The 17,682-nt window shown below is 44.8% G+C and overlaps 1 protein-coding gene across 1 annotated transcript in view; it reads left to right on the plus strand.

The window, feature by feature from the left end:
• TARS1 (threonyl-tRNA synthetase 1) overlaps positions 1–17,682 on the plus strand; it is a 767,350-nt gene that overhangs the window by 116,827 nt on the left and 632,841 nt on the right. The window contains exon 4 of the mRNA XM_044073446.1: positions 13,913–14,036. Coding sequence (XP_043929381.1) covers positions 13,913–14,036 — 124 coding nt within the window. The remainder of the gene's footprint in view (positions 1–13,912; positions 14,037–17,682) is intronic.

The following is a 17,682-nucleotide window of genomic DNA, read 5'->3' on the forward strand; positions in this document are numbered from 1 at the left end:
GTCTTTTGGCATGGAATTGTTCTCCTGTTGCATGTTAGTTGTAGGTGCAGACCTTGGTGCACTTTTATTGATGTTCTTAGTGTTTCACTGTTGCAGTCATTACATTTGGGTAATCTGCTTGCAGGTTTCCCTTAATCGGCCTGATTAAGAAAGTCTTGGGTCCTGCGTCAGTTGCTGTCCCTTCTTCCATGACGTCAGGGGTATAAAACATGCAGCCGACACCATTACATCAGTCTTTCTTGCCGTGCGGTGCCCAGCAGTTCGCAAGTGCTAGTCGGCCAACTCCTGAAATTTTCGTTTTCCAGTTTCAGAACCGAAATCTTCAACTAAAAGCTAAGTACCCCGTTGGGGAAACTTTTTTTTTTTTCTTGCTCCTTACCGATGTCAGTAAATGTTAATAATTGCATTACTTGTGGAAAGCAAATACCTCATAAAGATTTTCATTCGTACTGTATTCCTTGCCTTGGCCCTGACCACGATGTGCCTTGCTGTCGGTTTTGAGCTTTTATTTAATCAACACGTTATCCATTGTTGGTATATTTATGCCTCTAAATATTTTGGTTCTAGGTTTAATTATCCAGAAATGTCGTCGGTTAGCCATCCGACTACCGGGATTCTGAAAAAATGCAAAGATAAAGACAAGAGACAGGCCGCCAAGTTCCAAAACTGCTGACGATGCTTCTCCTAAGCCATTCGCCAGTTCGCCGTTACTCAGTGAGGTGCTTTCACAGCCCCGGATACCCGCTACTTCTGATTCGCAGGCCTCTACTGAGACTCATTTGGAGTCTGGTATGCCGCGAGATGCTTCAACTATGGAACCCGCAGATGTCTCTACCTTGGATGGGTCCAGAGCCGCTATGCAGGCACCAGCTTCTGAGGGTGTATTCAGACCTACGGGCTTGCATATTAAATCAATGCCTCCTTCATTTACTAAGGCCTAAATCTCAATCCATGTCTAAAAAACAGACACCCAGGCCACATGCTCAGGCCTCAATGCCTAAAAAACAACTGATAAAAATGGCTGAAGATCTAATAACTCTAATCAGGGGTAGCCAACCCCCCCTTCTAAGAGGCCTTGGGCTGAGCTTGATTATGAATCTTCTGATCAGGATTCTGTTTTTTCTGACTCTTCTGATGTCCTGGATTTGTCCTTACCTAGTTATGAGGATTCTGATGCAGAGGACTCTATTCCCTCTGCTTCCCCTCCTGAGGATTTTTCTTTTGGGGAAACCTTACATACTCTAAGGGAGCATTTTCACTGGGAAAGACAGGAATTTTCTGATTCAAAAAAGAGGCTTAGGGATTTCCTTCTCCTACCTCAGTGTAGGCCTTCGGCTATTTCTCCTGTACTAGACATTGTTGATGATGCCTTCTCGGAATCCATTTTGGCCCCTTATTCCCTGCCTCCTGCTCCCAGTAAACCTGACAGATACTACAGGGTCCCTGAGTCCCACAAGTTCCTTTTCAAAAATCCTATTGCAGATCCAGAGACTATTTCACAGGGGCCCAAGGGCATTAAGGCTTCTACTGCTAAAAATCCTACCCCTTCTGATAGAGACTCCAGGGCGCTGGATAGATGGGGTAAAAAGGTTTGCACTTCAGCAACCTTGGCCATTACAGCTTTAAACTGCCAATTTCATATGTTAAAATATCAGCAACATGTTATTGGACTGCTTAAACAGAAAATGATGTTGATTCCTGACTCTGTGGAAAATAAAGACTTACAGGATTTAATGCATTCTGCTGAACAAGTTGCAAAACCTACTTTGCAATGTGGTTTTGATTCATTAGGGGCCTCTTGCAGGGCTGCTGTTACTGGGTCTGTGCTTAGAAGGCATGCTCGGCTTCAGGAGCAATCTTTGCCTGATCATGTTAAAGCTAAATTGTTGGATGCTCCTTTAAATCAGGGTCACCTGTTTGGCAACAGGGCTAAAGAAGTTCTTAAAAAGATGGAAGATAAAGCTAAATCTATGCAAACAAAGTTTTTTTGTACAAGGTCAGCCTCCTAGGTTTAGTAGGCACTGGCCCTCTAAGAATTGGTCCTTTCCAGCCCCTTCCAGGTCTTCTCAAGCCAAACACAGACACAGCAAAAACCCCAGATTTCAGTCCCAGGGGACCCACAGAACTAAGCAGTGGGGGGCCTCCTCTTCCAAGTCTGGGAATAACAAGACTCCCCCTTATGGCAAACTGTCTCAATTACTTCCTTTTAAAATTTCCAAGCACTTATCTTCTGACTGCCCTTTGGGGGGGAAAGATTGCTCTTCATGCAAACAATTGGGAACTCATTACCCAGGACAAATGGGTCTTAAATATAGTGTCCCAGGGATACAGATTTAACTTCCACACGTTGCCAATGCCAAGTGGGTGGGTGGACCTACCCTCAAATCAGTGGGCAGAGGCCCAAAAACAAGTACTTTGTCTCTTAAGCACGGGGGCTATTCATCTTGTACCAGAAGAGGAAACGGGACAAGGTTTCTACTCGAGACTTTTCCTGGTACCCAGAAAAGACAAATCATTGCGTTCTATCCTGGACCTGTCTACTCTAAACACCTTTCTGGAGATTCCAAAATTCAAGATGCTGACTCTTCACTAATTACTTCCTTTGCTAGGCAAAAATGCCTGGTTGGCAACACTAGATTTAAAAGAAGCATACCAGCACATCCCAGTCAGGGAATCTTGCAGGAGATTCCTACGCTTCAAAGCAGGCTACACGCAGTATCAGTTCTCTGCACTACCCTTTGGCTTATCTAGTGCACCCAGGGTATTCACAAAGTGCCTAGCTCTAGTTATTGCATTTTGCAGGCAAAGAAGTATTCAAATATACCCATACCTGGACGATTGTCTAATTCAGGCAGAAAGCCAGGACATACTTTTGAATCATCTGGCTTTTGTAAAAAGGGTTCTAACTTGTCTGGGGTACACCATAAATGAAAATAAATCACAACTGGTACCCTGTCAACAAATTACATTCCTGGGAGCAAGCTTGAATACAACTTCCCAGATGGCTTACCTCACTCCAGAGAAGCAAATTCATTTGAGAACCTACTTCAAACAAGTGGCCACAAAAAACCTGCTATCTGCAAGACAAATACTGCAAGCCTTGGGATTCATGGCTTCCTGCATTCTTCTAATTCCATATGCAATACTGCAAATGAGGAAACTACAGTGGTATCTAAAAAAAACTAGAGTTCCTTTGGTGGGCAGAGGCCAGCCACTAAAACAAGGGACTACCTTTCACACCACCCCCTGCCGCCCAAACCCTAACAGATGCATCAGACTATGCATGGGGGGGGGGGGGCTCACCTGGTAGGGAAGTGCATTTAGAGAAAATGGAACCCAAGTCAAATGCACCTGCATATCAATCGAAAAGAAATGTTAGCTGTACAGAATGCTCTGACAGCCTTCAAGGACTACATTCTTCCAGGACAACCGTGCTGTTGTCCGTCTTTACCATTAGTTATGTGGTACATAAACAAGCAGGGGGGGACGCCTTCTTATCCCCTCTGCAGACTAGCCATGGCATTGTGGAACACAGCCTTTGAGCTACCAAGTGCACCTACAAGCTCAATTCCTGCCAGGAAAATTAAATACACTGGCAGACGGACTAAGCAGGAACCTCATGGACCCACACGAGTGAAAATTAAATACACTGGCAGACGGACTAAGCAGAAACCTCATGGACCCACACGAGTGGAAACTGGAACCAAGGAGTTTCAGCATGTTGACAGGCGAATGGGGCCCAGATATAGACCTGTTTGCCTCCCCCCAGAACTACCAATTGGACAAATTTTGCAGAAGGACTCCCCACAAACAAGCCTGGAAAGTGGATGCTCTGTCCTTCAGCTGGAAAAACCTATCAGTCTATACCTAACCTGGCTGCCTCTGCTCTCCAAAGTACTACTAAAAATCAAACAGGACAAACCAAGGATAATTTTGATTGCTCCAGACTCGCCGTGCCAACACTGGTACCCCCTCCTGCGCAGTGTGTCACGGTTATCTCCATGGCACCTGCCTCAGACCCCTTCCCTGCTGCTTCAGCAGGAGAACCAGATTCTGAACCCTCAGCTTCCAACACTGAACCTTGCAGCCTGGCTAATTACTTAAACTCTCTCTTACCATCCCTTAGCAAACCTGTGATGGATGTCATCCTAGAGGCAAGGAGGCCTAGTACTAGAAAATCTTATGCCGAAAAATGGAAAAGATTCCCTGTCTGGAACCAATCTCAAGGGATGAGCACAGCAGCACCCAATTTACCTCAGATTTTACAATACTTAACTGAGATGCTTCACAAGGGCCTGTCTTTTTCCTCCATTAAAATCCACGCCTCAGCCATTTCATCTGATTATAACACAGAACCTCCCCTCTTCTCTTATCCACTGCTCCAGCAGTTCCTCAGAGGGGCCAAAAGTTTGAGACCACCCAGGAGAGCTCCAACCCCAGCCTGGGACCTTAACTCTGTATTAGAGAAACTCACTCTACCTCCTTTTGAGCCAGCTGCTATGGCAGACTTAAAATGTATTTCTTGGCAAACAGCTTTCCTTTTAGCAATCACTTCAGCTAGAAGGGTATCTGAATTACAGGCCCTTATGGCAGTGGAGGCTTTCATCATCTTTCATGCGGACAGGGTGTCACTCAGAACCAATCCATCCTTCATGCCCAAGGTGGTATCCAGTGTGGCTCTTAATCAGTCCATTCATTTGCCAACCTTTTTTCCCAATCCACAGAACAAAGGAGAACGGATACTGCATTTCTTGGATGTGCACAGACCACTTAGATTCTACTTGGGCAGGATTAAACCTCAAAGAAAATCTGAACAACTGCTGGTAGCATTTGTTGCAGGGGCAGAGGGGGAAGGCTATTTCAAAGCAAACCATTTCTAAATGGATAAGCCATTGCATTCATTTCTGCTATAAGCACCATGGGAAACCTATCCCCCAGGGGATCCGACCTCACTCCACCAGGGCTGCATCTACATCTACAGCCTTTCTCAGAGGCGTTCCTACCAGAGACATACTAGAAGCTGCTACCTGGAGTTCTGTACATACTTTCACCAAGCATTATCATTTGCCAATTTTCTCTAAATCTAGAGCTGGCTTTGCCACTGCAGTCTTGCAAGTCCTTATAGCTGGCCCTAATGCTCTCTAAACTCCTTCTCCCAACCATAGCTTTGGGAATCTACCCAAATGTAATGACTGCAACAGTGAAACACGAAGAGCCTAGTACAGTTGTGTACACTTACCATAAATGTAGATGTTTGAGTGTATTCACTGTTGCAGTCCTGGTTACCCTCCCTCCTGCCCCCTAACTTCTTTTGGCTATACCTCTACTTTCCTTTACTATGCTTAAAAGCCTTTTTGGTGTATTTGCTTTTTTGTTGGAGGTATACTTTTGTGTTTTTATGTTTTAATTGCTTCCCATTAGGGGGGCACCTGACATCTGGGGCAAGAAAAACTGATGTAATGGCATCGGCTGCATGTTTTGTACCCCTGACGACCTGCTGTCATGGAAGAAGGGACAGCAACCGACACAGGACCCAAGACTTTGTTAATCAGGCTGACTGAGGGCAACCTGCAAGCAGATTACCCAAATGTAATGACTGCAACAGCGAATACACTCAAACATCTGCATTTATGGTAAGTGTACACAACTGTACTTTCCTTGTACACTGTAGCACTCTTAGCATCGGTATGAATAAGTTTGTTAGTCATGTACCACTGTGCCATGGGTTTTCTTCTGTGCACCAGTCCTGTACATTGCATACCCTGCAAATGATATAAATATATATATATTGCTGTGGGATACTGGAATTAAACTGTAATTTCTCTTGAAGTAAGGCTGATCCTTAACCTTTTAAAAGTAGTATTCTATGTTCTATAGTGGTTACAGTTAAGTATTATAGTTGGCTATCTACTTCTTGCCCAGATTCCAGTGGAACAAATAAATGCTGGAAAGCTTCAGCATTGCTAAAAAATAATGTGCCTGGTAATATTTATTATTTACTATATAAAAGCAGTCTGAGCCCAAAACGAGCGAGTGAACACCTTATTTTTAAGTGGAGAATCTGTGTTCTTGACTTCAGAATGCAAAAATATGAATGGGGTTAACTGACGTGTTCTGTTTTTGCTTGCAGAACATATATGTTGGCTGTGGTCCAGTAATTTACTGCCCTTTAAGCTGACTTGCATCACTTGTGTAGCATAGTAAATCAGTTTAGCTGTCTACTTGCTCTCCTTCTGTCCTGCTTCCTCTGCTGTGAATGTACTGTGTTGTGAAGCCTAGATAGTTACTATACTGTTAATGGGGGGAAATCTTACTGTAGCTGACATTGCCTCCAGTTCTCGTTCCATGGCATAATACCTTTGCAGTTTTAGTTTTATAGACTACACCCTGTCTGCAATTGGCAAAATATCAGAGGCGTGATCTGTTTTACCCATTTAATGCACCATCTACAAGCCTGTAATGTGTCTCCCGTTCGTATACTAGTTGTTCATGTTTGTGTTTTAAATTATAAACATTTTAAAAATATATTTTCTTCTCCCATCTTTTTGGTCTGAAACTGATTATCACTTTTTATTTTTTGAACATTACATGACATGCTGAGTCAGTAGACAGAATAAGTATTGTAATGTTGTGATCCCCTTGTCATCTGCTCTGTAGGTTCATGGGCGTATAACTAGGCTAATGACCACTGGAACGTTTATAAACCTACCCATGCATCACAAATGAATATCGCAAGTTTTTGTGTTTTAGAGGTCATCTTGAGTAGTGTATGCAAGCTAGGGCATGAATTCCAGGCTGCCTTGCCTGTCTCCATTAGGGACATAGATGCTAGTCCAGGGATGAATTTCTGATTTCTAATCCACTGGTCCAGGTTATGCTTGAATAGGGTTAGGAAAAAAATCTGCGGGACATCTGTGAGAAGTATTTTCAGAGAAGGGAAATTCTGAAACACACGTCTGCCCCTTTAGTATATCCTATTTATGTGGCACCAAGGTTTAATTCCCTAGCTCAAGTAGTCCTCATGCTGTTGGGTTTACTGATAATGCAAAAGGTCCATCGGAGTGGGATGTGTAATTTTTAATGTTTTGTTTCCTCTGGAATTGAGCAGTTGTGCAAAAGTTGTATTTTCGAGTCCAAACAAATGATGTTATGTAGTCCTATCTCACCTACATTCTTACCCGTGGGTTCAGAGCCAAATATCGGCTCCGACTCGGCCACACTTTTCTAGCTCGAAGTCTTCTATTGGCTGGGCTAAGCAGGTATCCCATGGTGCACTGCTCCATATCCCCAGATCTCGTTTGCCGCTCGTGTAGCTCGGACGTGGTCTCGCTCTTGGCTGTGGCTAAGTACCTTTTTCTTGTCTTGAGAAAAAATTTTGTTCATAAACAAAAAGCTATTTTCATAGTTATTGTTTTTAGTGTTGTTTAGGTTTTTGGTAGTGTGCTTGTTTTGTGGTATCCCGCTAACTGGTCCCTCGGGCTAGGCCCGTTTCAGTTAGAGGACCTAGTCCTTTCGTCCTGTCTGTTCGTCAAACCGTTTAAGTTAGAGGTTTGGTTTCTGTTCCCTTACCTTGTGGTCATTAACCGTTTTAGTTAGAGGTTTTTGACATAGTTGGTCTCAGTGTGTGTCTCTAGTGTGTGCGCACTGTTTCAATTTATAACTGGTTCCCGCATTTGTTGTGGTGTTGAGCGTCTGTAAGTTTTCTTGTCAGACCTTCTCTTAGGTTGCGTTGTTGGTGTTTGTTGTGAAAAATGTCCAAAGATTCCAAGGAGCACAAACTTTCGGGTTTCAAAAAGTGCTCTAAATGTGGGTACAAAATCTCCATCACTGATGGGCCTTCTGTTTGTGTCTATTGCCTGGGAGCCATTCATCTGCAGGAGTCCTGCAGTTTTTGCCATGTGTTCAGTCCCAGAGTGCTCCAAGAGAGAAAGAATAAGCTGATCTTAAAGGGACTCTTGAAACCCTCTTTCGAAGAGGCCTTGGATTCTTCTCCCAGTGCTAAGTCTAAGAAATCCAAGTCTAAAAAGAGATCTCTGGCTCCGTCCTCTTCATCGGAGCCTCCGGAGAAAGTCACAAAAATTGCATCGACCTCCTCGGCTCCACTGTCCTCGGGGCCGCACGAGTTGTCAGTGTTGATGGAACCGGCGTCGGCTCCAGTTATATTGGAACCTCTTCGGAGCCGATCGACCAGTCTCCTGAGAGGAGATCTCAATCTCCCTCCCTGTCCTCCAAATCCTCCAGGACCTTTTCGTATGTGGATGTTGATAGGGTGGTCCAGAGGCTCCTCCAGTCACCGGTTTTGGCAAAATTGTTTTTGGCTCCGGCCCAGTCGGCTCCAGAGCCCGTCTCATCCCCTTCTTCGATCATTCCTCCTCCGAGTGCATCTCTGTCTTCGGAGCCGGAGTGTTCCACACCATGTGATGTTCCTAGGCCAGTTCGGATGGTCCCTCTGGCTCCATCGGTACCGACATCGGCTCCGACCCAGTCTGCTCCGTCCTCTGGGTTCGGGACTCGGGATTTTTCAGTTGGGCCCGAGGGGGACATTTCGGGACATATTTCGGTTCCGAGTCTCCCTCTCGGTGCCTCGGCTCTGGGAATTCCGACTCCCGTCATGGTCTCAGAGGCTGGCCGATCCTCGGACTCGGGGGGGGGGGCGTTCATCGAGGCCATGCAGACTGCGCTGGCCAGATCGTCAGCTACGTCAGGTGGATCGGTCACTCTGTCCCCCACCACTCTGGTGAGAGCCTCTGATCACCAGCTATTCATGGACAGCAGAGCACCAAGGCCTAGGGATACCCCCACGAGTGGTCCCCAACTTTCTGAGGGCCCTTCAGAGTTCGTGCCTGAGGAGCCCCCTAGAAAGAAAACGTACAAGAGGAAGCACATAGACTCCCAGGATGAGTCCCTCACCTCTTATACTGACCTGGAGGAATCGGAGGGGTCCCCCAAGTCATCCTCTGATGATGTTTCCTTCTCCGACATCCTGGAGATACTGAAGCAAAGAGGTGACTGGCCGTCCAAAGCCCCTTCCGAGGAGGAGTAGGTCTTCCTCAAGGCCTTTGGTGCTCAGCCCTCCGTCTCCTGGGTGTCCCCACCCTTCAAGCTCCTTGATTTGATCTGTTGAAGGGTGTGGGAAAACCCTGATTCTGTGGAGCCCGTACCCAGGTAGGTATCCCAACAAGTTTCTTTTTGCTCCCCAGGGTAAGGAGTTTTTGTCCAAAGGAGTCCCTGTAGATGCCATGGTGATGGCGGCAGCCACTCAGAAGGAAGTAGCAGAGACCTCTTCCTCCGTCCATCCTCCTAACAAGGATTCTAGGACCATGGACTGGTACGGGAAGCATACCCTCTCGTCAGCAACCTTTACCTTACAGTCGCTGAACTATCTGTCTCATTTCACTCTGCTCCAGAGAGATCTCCTCAAGGAGTTAGGAAATACTCTTGCGGGTAACGTCCCTGAGGCCGTGGCCCAGACTGTTAACACCCAGGTGTCTACCCTCAATTCCATTGTCAACTCCTCCATGCGGCTCATTTCGTATGCAGCCGAGGGAGCAAGTAGGGCAGCGAGCTCAGGAGTTGCCCTTAGAAGGCAAGCCTGGCTGCGCCTGTGTCACTTCGCGGAGGCCTTCAAGTCTTCCTTCACTGACGCCCCCTTTGATGGTTCTTCTTTGTTTGGAACCAAAGTGAAAGACACCCTCACCAGATGCGAGCAAGAGGGAAAGACCCTGTCTGCCATAGGGGTCCGTTTTTCCCTTCCTTCTAGGCCTTACCCCAAGGCCCAGCGGGGTGGGAAGATGTGGTTCAAGAAATCACAGAGGTTTTTTCCTGCCGCACAAGGTGAGTCCCCCTACAGAGGAAGAGGAGGGGGAGGTTATTCAGGGAGACGCCGCCCTAGAGGCAGAGGGGGCCCCCCCGCAATTCGGGAGACCGCAATTCCTTTTGCGGCTCTCCCTACTCTCGTTCCTGAGGGAGTGCCTGGCTGTGCTTATACGGAGCCAGTCGGGGGTCGAATTTCATTATATCCGGAAGCCTGGAAAAGCATCACCCAGGACCGATGGGTATTAAGAATACTTTTCGGAGGTTACCTCATTCCATTTACATCAGACCCCCCCTTCAATCAGAAAAATCCCAGATGTTCCACCCAGTCAAAGGGATCAAGCAGCCTCAGTGGTTTCAAAGCTGCTAGGGAAAGTAGCCATCCAGCGTGTCCCCTCAGACCAAATCGGATTAGGGACTTACTCAAGATTCGTTTTGGTGCCGAAAAGAACAGGGGACCTGAGACCCATATTAGATCTCAGCCAACTGAACAACAATGCACAGAAGTCCAAGTTCCGTATGGTCACACTACAATCGATTCTCCCATTGTTGGGAAAGGAGGTATGGATGTGCTCCATCGACCTCAAAGATGCTTACTACCATGTAAAAATGGACAGGGCATCCAGGAGTCACCTACGGTTCCGGCTGGGAGCCAGTCATTTCCAGTTTTGAGCCCTGCCCTTTGGTCTCACCACAGCCCCCAGGGTGTTCACCAAGTGTATGGCGGTGGTGATGGCTCACTTGAGACGTCAGGGATTCCAAGTGTTTCTGTATCTGGACGACTGGCTCCTTACCGCCCCCACCAGGCATCAACTAGTCCAAACCAGGGACGCTACCATCAGTCTATGTCAACAGTTGGGCATAACACTAAATTGGGAAAAATCTGCTTTGTTGCCCTCGCAGTGTGTCACCTTTATAGGCGCACAATTGGACACCATTCGAATGCGAGAATTTTTACCGCAGGAGAGGATCAGATTCTTACAACAAATACACATCCTGATGCCCCTGAGGAAAGCGAAGGCAAGATGGGTTCTCCAACTCCTGGGGACCATGGCAGTAACAACTATGTTGGACCCTCTAGCGAGATTGCACATGAGACTTCTCCAATGGCTCCTCTTTGTTCAGTGGTCTCTCCAAAAATTTCCACTTTATCACCCCATTTTGCTCACGGACAGATGCAAACAGGACCTCAGTTGGTGGCTTTGCACCAACAATTTGGATGGGGGAAGGCCCTTCGTTCCACCCATCCCGGTTGCCACAGTGACCACGGACGCCTCCCAGATGGGGTGGGGGGGCATTATCTTGGCAGGACAGTTCAAGACACGTGGCAAGATCATGAGATACATCAGCATATCAACGTCCTAGAGATGAGAGCAGTGCTACTTGTGTTGCAGGCACTTCAGAGCTTTCTACCTCTAGGGACGATTGCAATACACTCGGACAACATGTCAGTAGTGTGGTATCTAAATAAGCAAGGGGGAACCAGGTCTTACCCCCTGTGCAGAGAGGCCATGCGAGTGTGGCAGTGGGCAGTAACTTCCCAACAGTTTCTGGTGGCAACGCACATTCCGGGGAAGTCCACCGTGATTGCGGACAGGCTAAGCAGAGCTATTCTGATGCCTTACGAGTGGTCCTTGAATTGTCTAATTGCAGAACGAATCTTCAGCAGATGGGGTCAGCCTTGCTGCGACCTTTTTGCCAGCCCCCTCAATGCCAAATGCAGCAACTACTTCACGCTGATCCCCCCCCACAGGGGGAGTCACCCAGGGACGCTCTGGTTCACGATTGGCCCTCCGGTCTGCTTTATGCTTTCCCTCCGTTTCTCTTGCTGTCAAAGGTGATTCAGAAAGCGCAATCCTTGGGAAGCAGAATGATTCTGATTGCTCCACACTGACCTCGTCAAGTCTGGTTCCCTTTTCTTCAACCATACATTGTGGACACTCCTTGGATTCTGGACCCTCAACCAGATTTACTGACACACATGTCGGGACAGTTCCACCCCTCTCTGACCCTCCAGTCGACAGCCTGGCTACTCCACTTCCGTCGTTAGTTAGGCTTCATAAATTTTCACCGGAAGTGGTTCACATTTTATCTTCCTCTCATAAGCCATCTACTAGGAAGATTTATTCCAGCAAATGGAAGAGGTTTTCTATTTGGGCGCATACCCAAGGAATTGATCCTTACACAGCTCCAATTGCTTCAGTCTTGGAGTTTTTGTCTATGCTTTTCCATCAGGGTTCCGCATCAGCTACCATCAAAGTTCAATTGGCAGCGATCTCTAATGTTCATGTGGCTAATGAGCCTAGTCTCATGGCTCATGGACTCTGCAAGGCTTTCCTGAAGGGTACTCTGTTACTCCGTCCCCCGGTCTCCAAACGTATAATGCCCTGGGATCTCAATTTTGTTCTACAAGCCCTTACTTCACCACCTTTCGAGCTTGCAGCTACCTGCGAATTGAAATTCTTGACCTGGAAAACAGCCTTCTTAACAGCTATCACTTCAGCAAGGCGAGTTTCAGAAATTCAAGCCCTCTCTGTCAAGCCTCCATACTTGATCTTCCATAAGGACAGGGTTTCTCTTAGACCAAACCCTTCTTTTTTTCCTAAAGTGGCTTCCGTGTCTAATCTTAATCAATCCATTGAGTTGCCTGTATTCTTTCCTCAATTTTTAAACAAGGCAGAATTTAAATTTCATCAATTGGATGTGCACAGACAGTTACATTTCTATCTGCACTGAACAAAGGATATCCGGAAGTCTGATCAACTATTTGTCTCCTTTTCGGAAAACAAAATTGGGTCCCCGGTCTCCAAGATCACCATATCCAGATGGATATCTAGTTGCATCTCTTTCGCCTACCAAGCAGGAGGAAAAGATCTGCCATTTCCAGTCAAGGCTCACTCTACTCGGGCTGTTTCTACATCTACAGCCTATCAAGCCAGATTGTCAATAGATGATATATTTGCTGCAGCTACTTGGGCTTCTCCTCACACATTTGTTTCTCATTACAAATTGGACGTGGTTTCTAGGGGCAGGTCGTCCTTTGGCTCCACAGTACTCAGGAGTATTTTCCTATGAGCCACCCAGGATGTAGGTGCTAGGAATGCTGTCCCACGGGTAAGAATGTAGGCGAGATAGGACTACATAACATCAGGAAGTTATGTACTCACCACAACGTTCGATGTATGTAGTCCATCTCGCCTCACATTCTTACTTACACTCTCACCTTCCTCAATCCTGGAGGATCTGGAGGTTAGGTTTTTATTTACAGAGTTCCCTTTACTTTAGCTTATTCTTTTTATCTGGATGTTGTGTATGCATGGGGTATGAATGAGTATTACAGCAAACTAGATCTGGGGATATGGAGCAGTGCACCATGGGATACCTGCTTAGCCCAGCCAATAGAAGACTTCGAGCTAGAAAAGTTTGGCCAAGTCGGAGCCGATATTCGGCTCTGAACCCATGGATAAGAATGTGAGGCGAGATGGACTACATACATCGAACGTTATGGTGAGTACATAACTTCCTGTTTTACTAGAGACAACAGATAAATCTAACAAGTTTTGCTGTTACAAAGGTAGACATGGAGTACTTTAATATTTTTTCTTTTGAGGAGCTCAGTGCAAAAAGGTTCAATTAACTGTTAATGATCATAATGGCCACATTTCACATTCCTGGAATGGCTGCTTTCATAGTCGGAAAGTTATACAGTGACAGCAGAAGTAGAATGCAGCTGTAGAAAAACAGCTGAAACAATAAACTGCTTGGATAAGTAAGGCAAAAACATCTTCCTGTCAACACAAGCACTGATGGGGAAGCTATAACACCATTCACTCCTGGCTATATTAGTCTTAACTGCCGAAGCAATCCTTTAGCCTTAGTCTTGATTTTAGCTGTATGTAGTACTTTGCCTGGTCTAGCTTTGTCATTGTTTATTTCTATTTGTGCAATTTCATTTTGCTTTTGGAAATAAACAGTGCTTTGTTTTGATTTTACTTATTGGGGGAGTATGATGAATAAATAAACTAGGAAATTAGTACCAAGTTGATTTAAACATTGCAAAGTGGTTCATGTTTATAATTATTTCCATTTGTTTTGACAGTCAAGGTTTGGCTGACAATGTCGTTGTAGCCAAAGTAAACAAAGAAGTTTGGGACCTGGATCGACCTTTTGAAGAAGACAGCAGTTTAGAACTGCTGAAGTTTGAAGATGAAGAAGCCCAAGCTGTAAGTACCCTATCTGTGTGAACGTAAGTGTTTTGTGAAGTACCAACATGATATTTTGTTTCATACACAAGTTGCTGGTCAAACTGACTAAAATAAATACTTTCATTATACATGTTTGTACTGCTTTTCAAGTTGAAATTTTTTTTTAATGAAGCACTTTGAAAATGATATTTAGAAACAAGAACATCATGAATCATGAACATTTCTGTGTTGGCCCTAGTTTTCTGAAGGCCTGTCCATTTCTCAGAGAAGTCTGGCAGAATGAGGGGGGCTGCCCAATGTTACCACCCTTGCCTTCACTTTCAGTGTGGTCTGCAAGGATAACTGCTGGTGTAGTCGTGGCTACCTCTAAGAACCATCTATAACATACCAATTGTCCAAGTTTTCTGCATCTTTAAGTACTGCTGCCAGTAACCAGTGAGTTCTAGGCTTTTTGCTAGTGGCCATGTCTTACCAGAGTCCTTCCTCTAGAAGGAGCTCTGAGTGACCATGGTATCTCTGCAGACCTCCAGTAAAAGGCCAAAACTCAACTGTGCAAAGTGTGTGTAAAGCCTTTTCCTCCTCTGAAGAAAGGCAGAGGGTTCTGCTGTTATAGTCTTTGTTCATGTGCAAGACCTCCATGATTTCAGTGAGTAGCCATCAGTATTTTGAGTTCTGGATGGTGGGAGGTGACTGTGCAGGGAGTCTTGCCTCTGCTGCAGCAAGACCCCCAAGTTCAATGTGTTAAAGGTCGTGCACTTAAACCATCTGACTTCTCATAAGAGGGTACTTTGATTCACTCTGAATTGACTTTCTTACAGTACAAAATGTTTCTGTTTGGTCATTGCCGGTAACATGGTGCACTTTCACTGTTATCACCTCATTAAAAACAAAATGCATTATACCCAGAAGGTAATGTGTCCTGATAGATTGAAATACTTGTAATTGTCTGATTTGGGAGGGTATAGACAATGAGAAGTGTTGATTTCCTAGTAAGAGGCTATCCTAATTCAGTATTATGAGGTGAACTGGAAAATATTTATGAATTTAATATTTGTAAATATGTCCTTAGTATTACATAGCAATGAAGTTGACTGTTCCAGTACAAACCACCTAAATACCCCCCCCCCGAGAGCTTAGCTATTCCTTTAGACCATATATTCCCAAAAGGCTTTCTGCTTGTAGTCTTCGATGTGATCAAACCTGATAGGAGTCCTTCCACTTATGACATTTTCTAATAAGTGAGAGAGATTGTCCATGTAGTTGGAGAGGTATATTTTACCACTTCAGTCATTTAGCTTGTAGGCAATGGGTGAGCCTGATCTGTGACCTGGCTCATGTACCTGTTCTTGGGTTTTGATTATTCCAGTGTCATGGTTTATAAATTCTTCCATTTCAGCACATTACAATGCATGTGGAGGGTAGAAATGTCACCTAACAGTGGCTGGGTTAAGTAGTTTGATAACAGAGTTAGGTACCTTTGCCTTCCTTTCAAGGGTTTTAATACAGTATCCCAGTTATCAAAATCCCAAAATCCAGATCTTTAAAATTACTATACCTTAAAAAAGCATGACTGCCCAAAATATGTGAAAATGTCTTTTAGAATGCAGGTCCCTTTAAGGAAGTATTCACAAATAAAACAAATTTTTTGTGGTCTTTGGCTTCATTCCTCCACAACCTTCATGCGAGATGTTGCATCTCCTGCAGCTGTGTGCTCCTTATCAATTTTAGGGTCGCTGCATTATGAAGTAGGGAAAATACTTCCTTGCTGTGACCACTCTTAATTCACACAGCACAGGTTTTTCATTGTTATTGTACTTGTGTGCATTTTGCTTGATTCACTTGATCATAGTCCCAAGTTGACTTTTTTATACAGCATTTTCATTTATTTGAGCTTGAGAACTTGGATCTCATGGATCTCAGGATTACACATAGTACCCTAGCAGTGTCAGTTATGTGACAAGTCTGTTGAAGGACCCAGTTTCTGCTTGGGATGTTAACTTCATGAATGACAGTTTTGCCTACCTCCTTTTAGAAGCAGCTGGTTTAGTGACTCTGAAGTTCATTTGTTGGAAAACTCTGCCATCGCATCTAGCTGCAAGATCTTTTAATTTCAAGCACTTATCTGCATGGTACCTTATTTGGTGTTCTGCAAAGACTGGTTATTCATTACATCTATCCTACTGAATTTTGTTTCACACTATGCTTGAATCAAGCAGAGAGAGACAGAGACCTCATCTGGGGATTGGCTACTTCCATTCTTGTTTTAAGCATACCTGGATTTCGGTCATTTGTACTGTGGCACTCAACTTGGCCATAATTTCATGCCTTCATCAAGCATCATTGCATGGAGCAGGAGTCTAGAACTTATACCTCATTTGGTAGTTATGTACTTCAGACTGATTTTTTTCTCAAATGTTTTCTTTGACTTTCATAAATGTTTGGCTTCCAAGACGGATTTACTATATTCTGCATTGGATTTTTCCCAACACTTACTACCTGCAGAGGGCCTTTGACTGAGATGTAGGTAACAGGTATGTACTCAACATATTAGCTGATCTGTGAGAAGTTGTGTGTTTGTTGTGGTGGGGGGCTTATTAGCCTCCTATCATTCCCACTGTCTGGATGGCTTCTTCATCCAACATCTCTGAGTGAATGTTTTGTGCAAGTCAGACAGCCGTGTGTGTGTGTGTGTGTGTGTGTGTGTGTGTGTGTGTGTGTGTGTGTGTGTGTGTGTGTGTGTGTGTGTGTGTTTCTGCCTTTCTGGTCGTACTTGCTCAGTGCTTGGACGTCAAGCAAGGCACAACAGCTGCTAAGTGCTCTCTCTTAACCTGACATATGACTTGCTAGGACTTGAGACACGTGTGCCTCTTACTGTTGGAGCTGGAGAAGATTTCAGGTTTATTGGTCTAAGAGAATGAAATCCCAGTGGCTGCATACTGCAGGGGGCCTTATCATGGATCTACTGATACTGTAAGTAAACACCTTGTTTCTTTCAGGTGATTTATCACTTCTGGGCAGAGGGATACTTTAAACTGGGTCTAAAGCTCTGTTTTGAATGTGACTGACAGGATGATGATTCTGATATGTGGTGAGTGATAGCACTGCTGAAGGCCATATAACCAGCAACTATGTGGAGAGAGATGCATTTGGCATTTTGTCTGATTTTTGCTATCAATTTAGGGAGTACCAGAAGGTAGCTTGTTTATCAGACCTCCGTGTCGTTTTTAAGTTTGTTTTAATGGTCATATGACATTCCTGTGGATGTTTCTTTTGAAAAGGCAAGCCATTCCAGTTTGAGTAGAATAGTGAAGTTCTAAATCCTGCAGGACATATGTGGCATTTTTGTGTGAGTTGTCACAAATGTTTCTTAAGGTCCTTGATTTTGAGTCGATTAGAGTGATATTTTCAAATATGAGGCACAGTAGTAGTATAAAAGAAGCTGATTCACTTCTCAGAGTAGGTGATGCCAAACTTTATTGAAACAGCTGACTTACTTGGCTGGTGACTCTGCTAGTTATACAAGTCATATGTGATTCAGAATTGACATGTCTTGATCTAAGATGCAGGCAAAGTACTTGATCTGATTTGTATTGGTTGTACTGGTTGAGTCAGCTATGATATTTACAGGAACATTTCTGTCTACAGAGAGAACTTTGTTTCCTAG

This window comes from Protopterus annectens, chromosome 1.part1 (genome assembly GCF_019279795.1).
Source record: "Protopterus annectens isolate FY-2018-M chromosome 1.part1, PAN1.0, whole genome shotgun sequence".
NCBI lineage: Eukaryota > Metazoa > Chordata > Ceratodontiformes > Protopteridae > Protopterus > Protopterus annectens.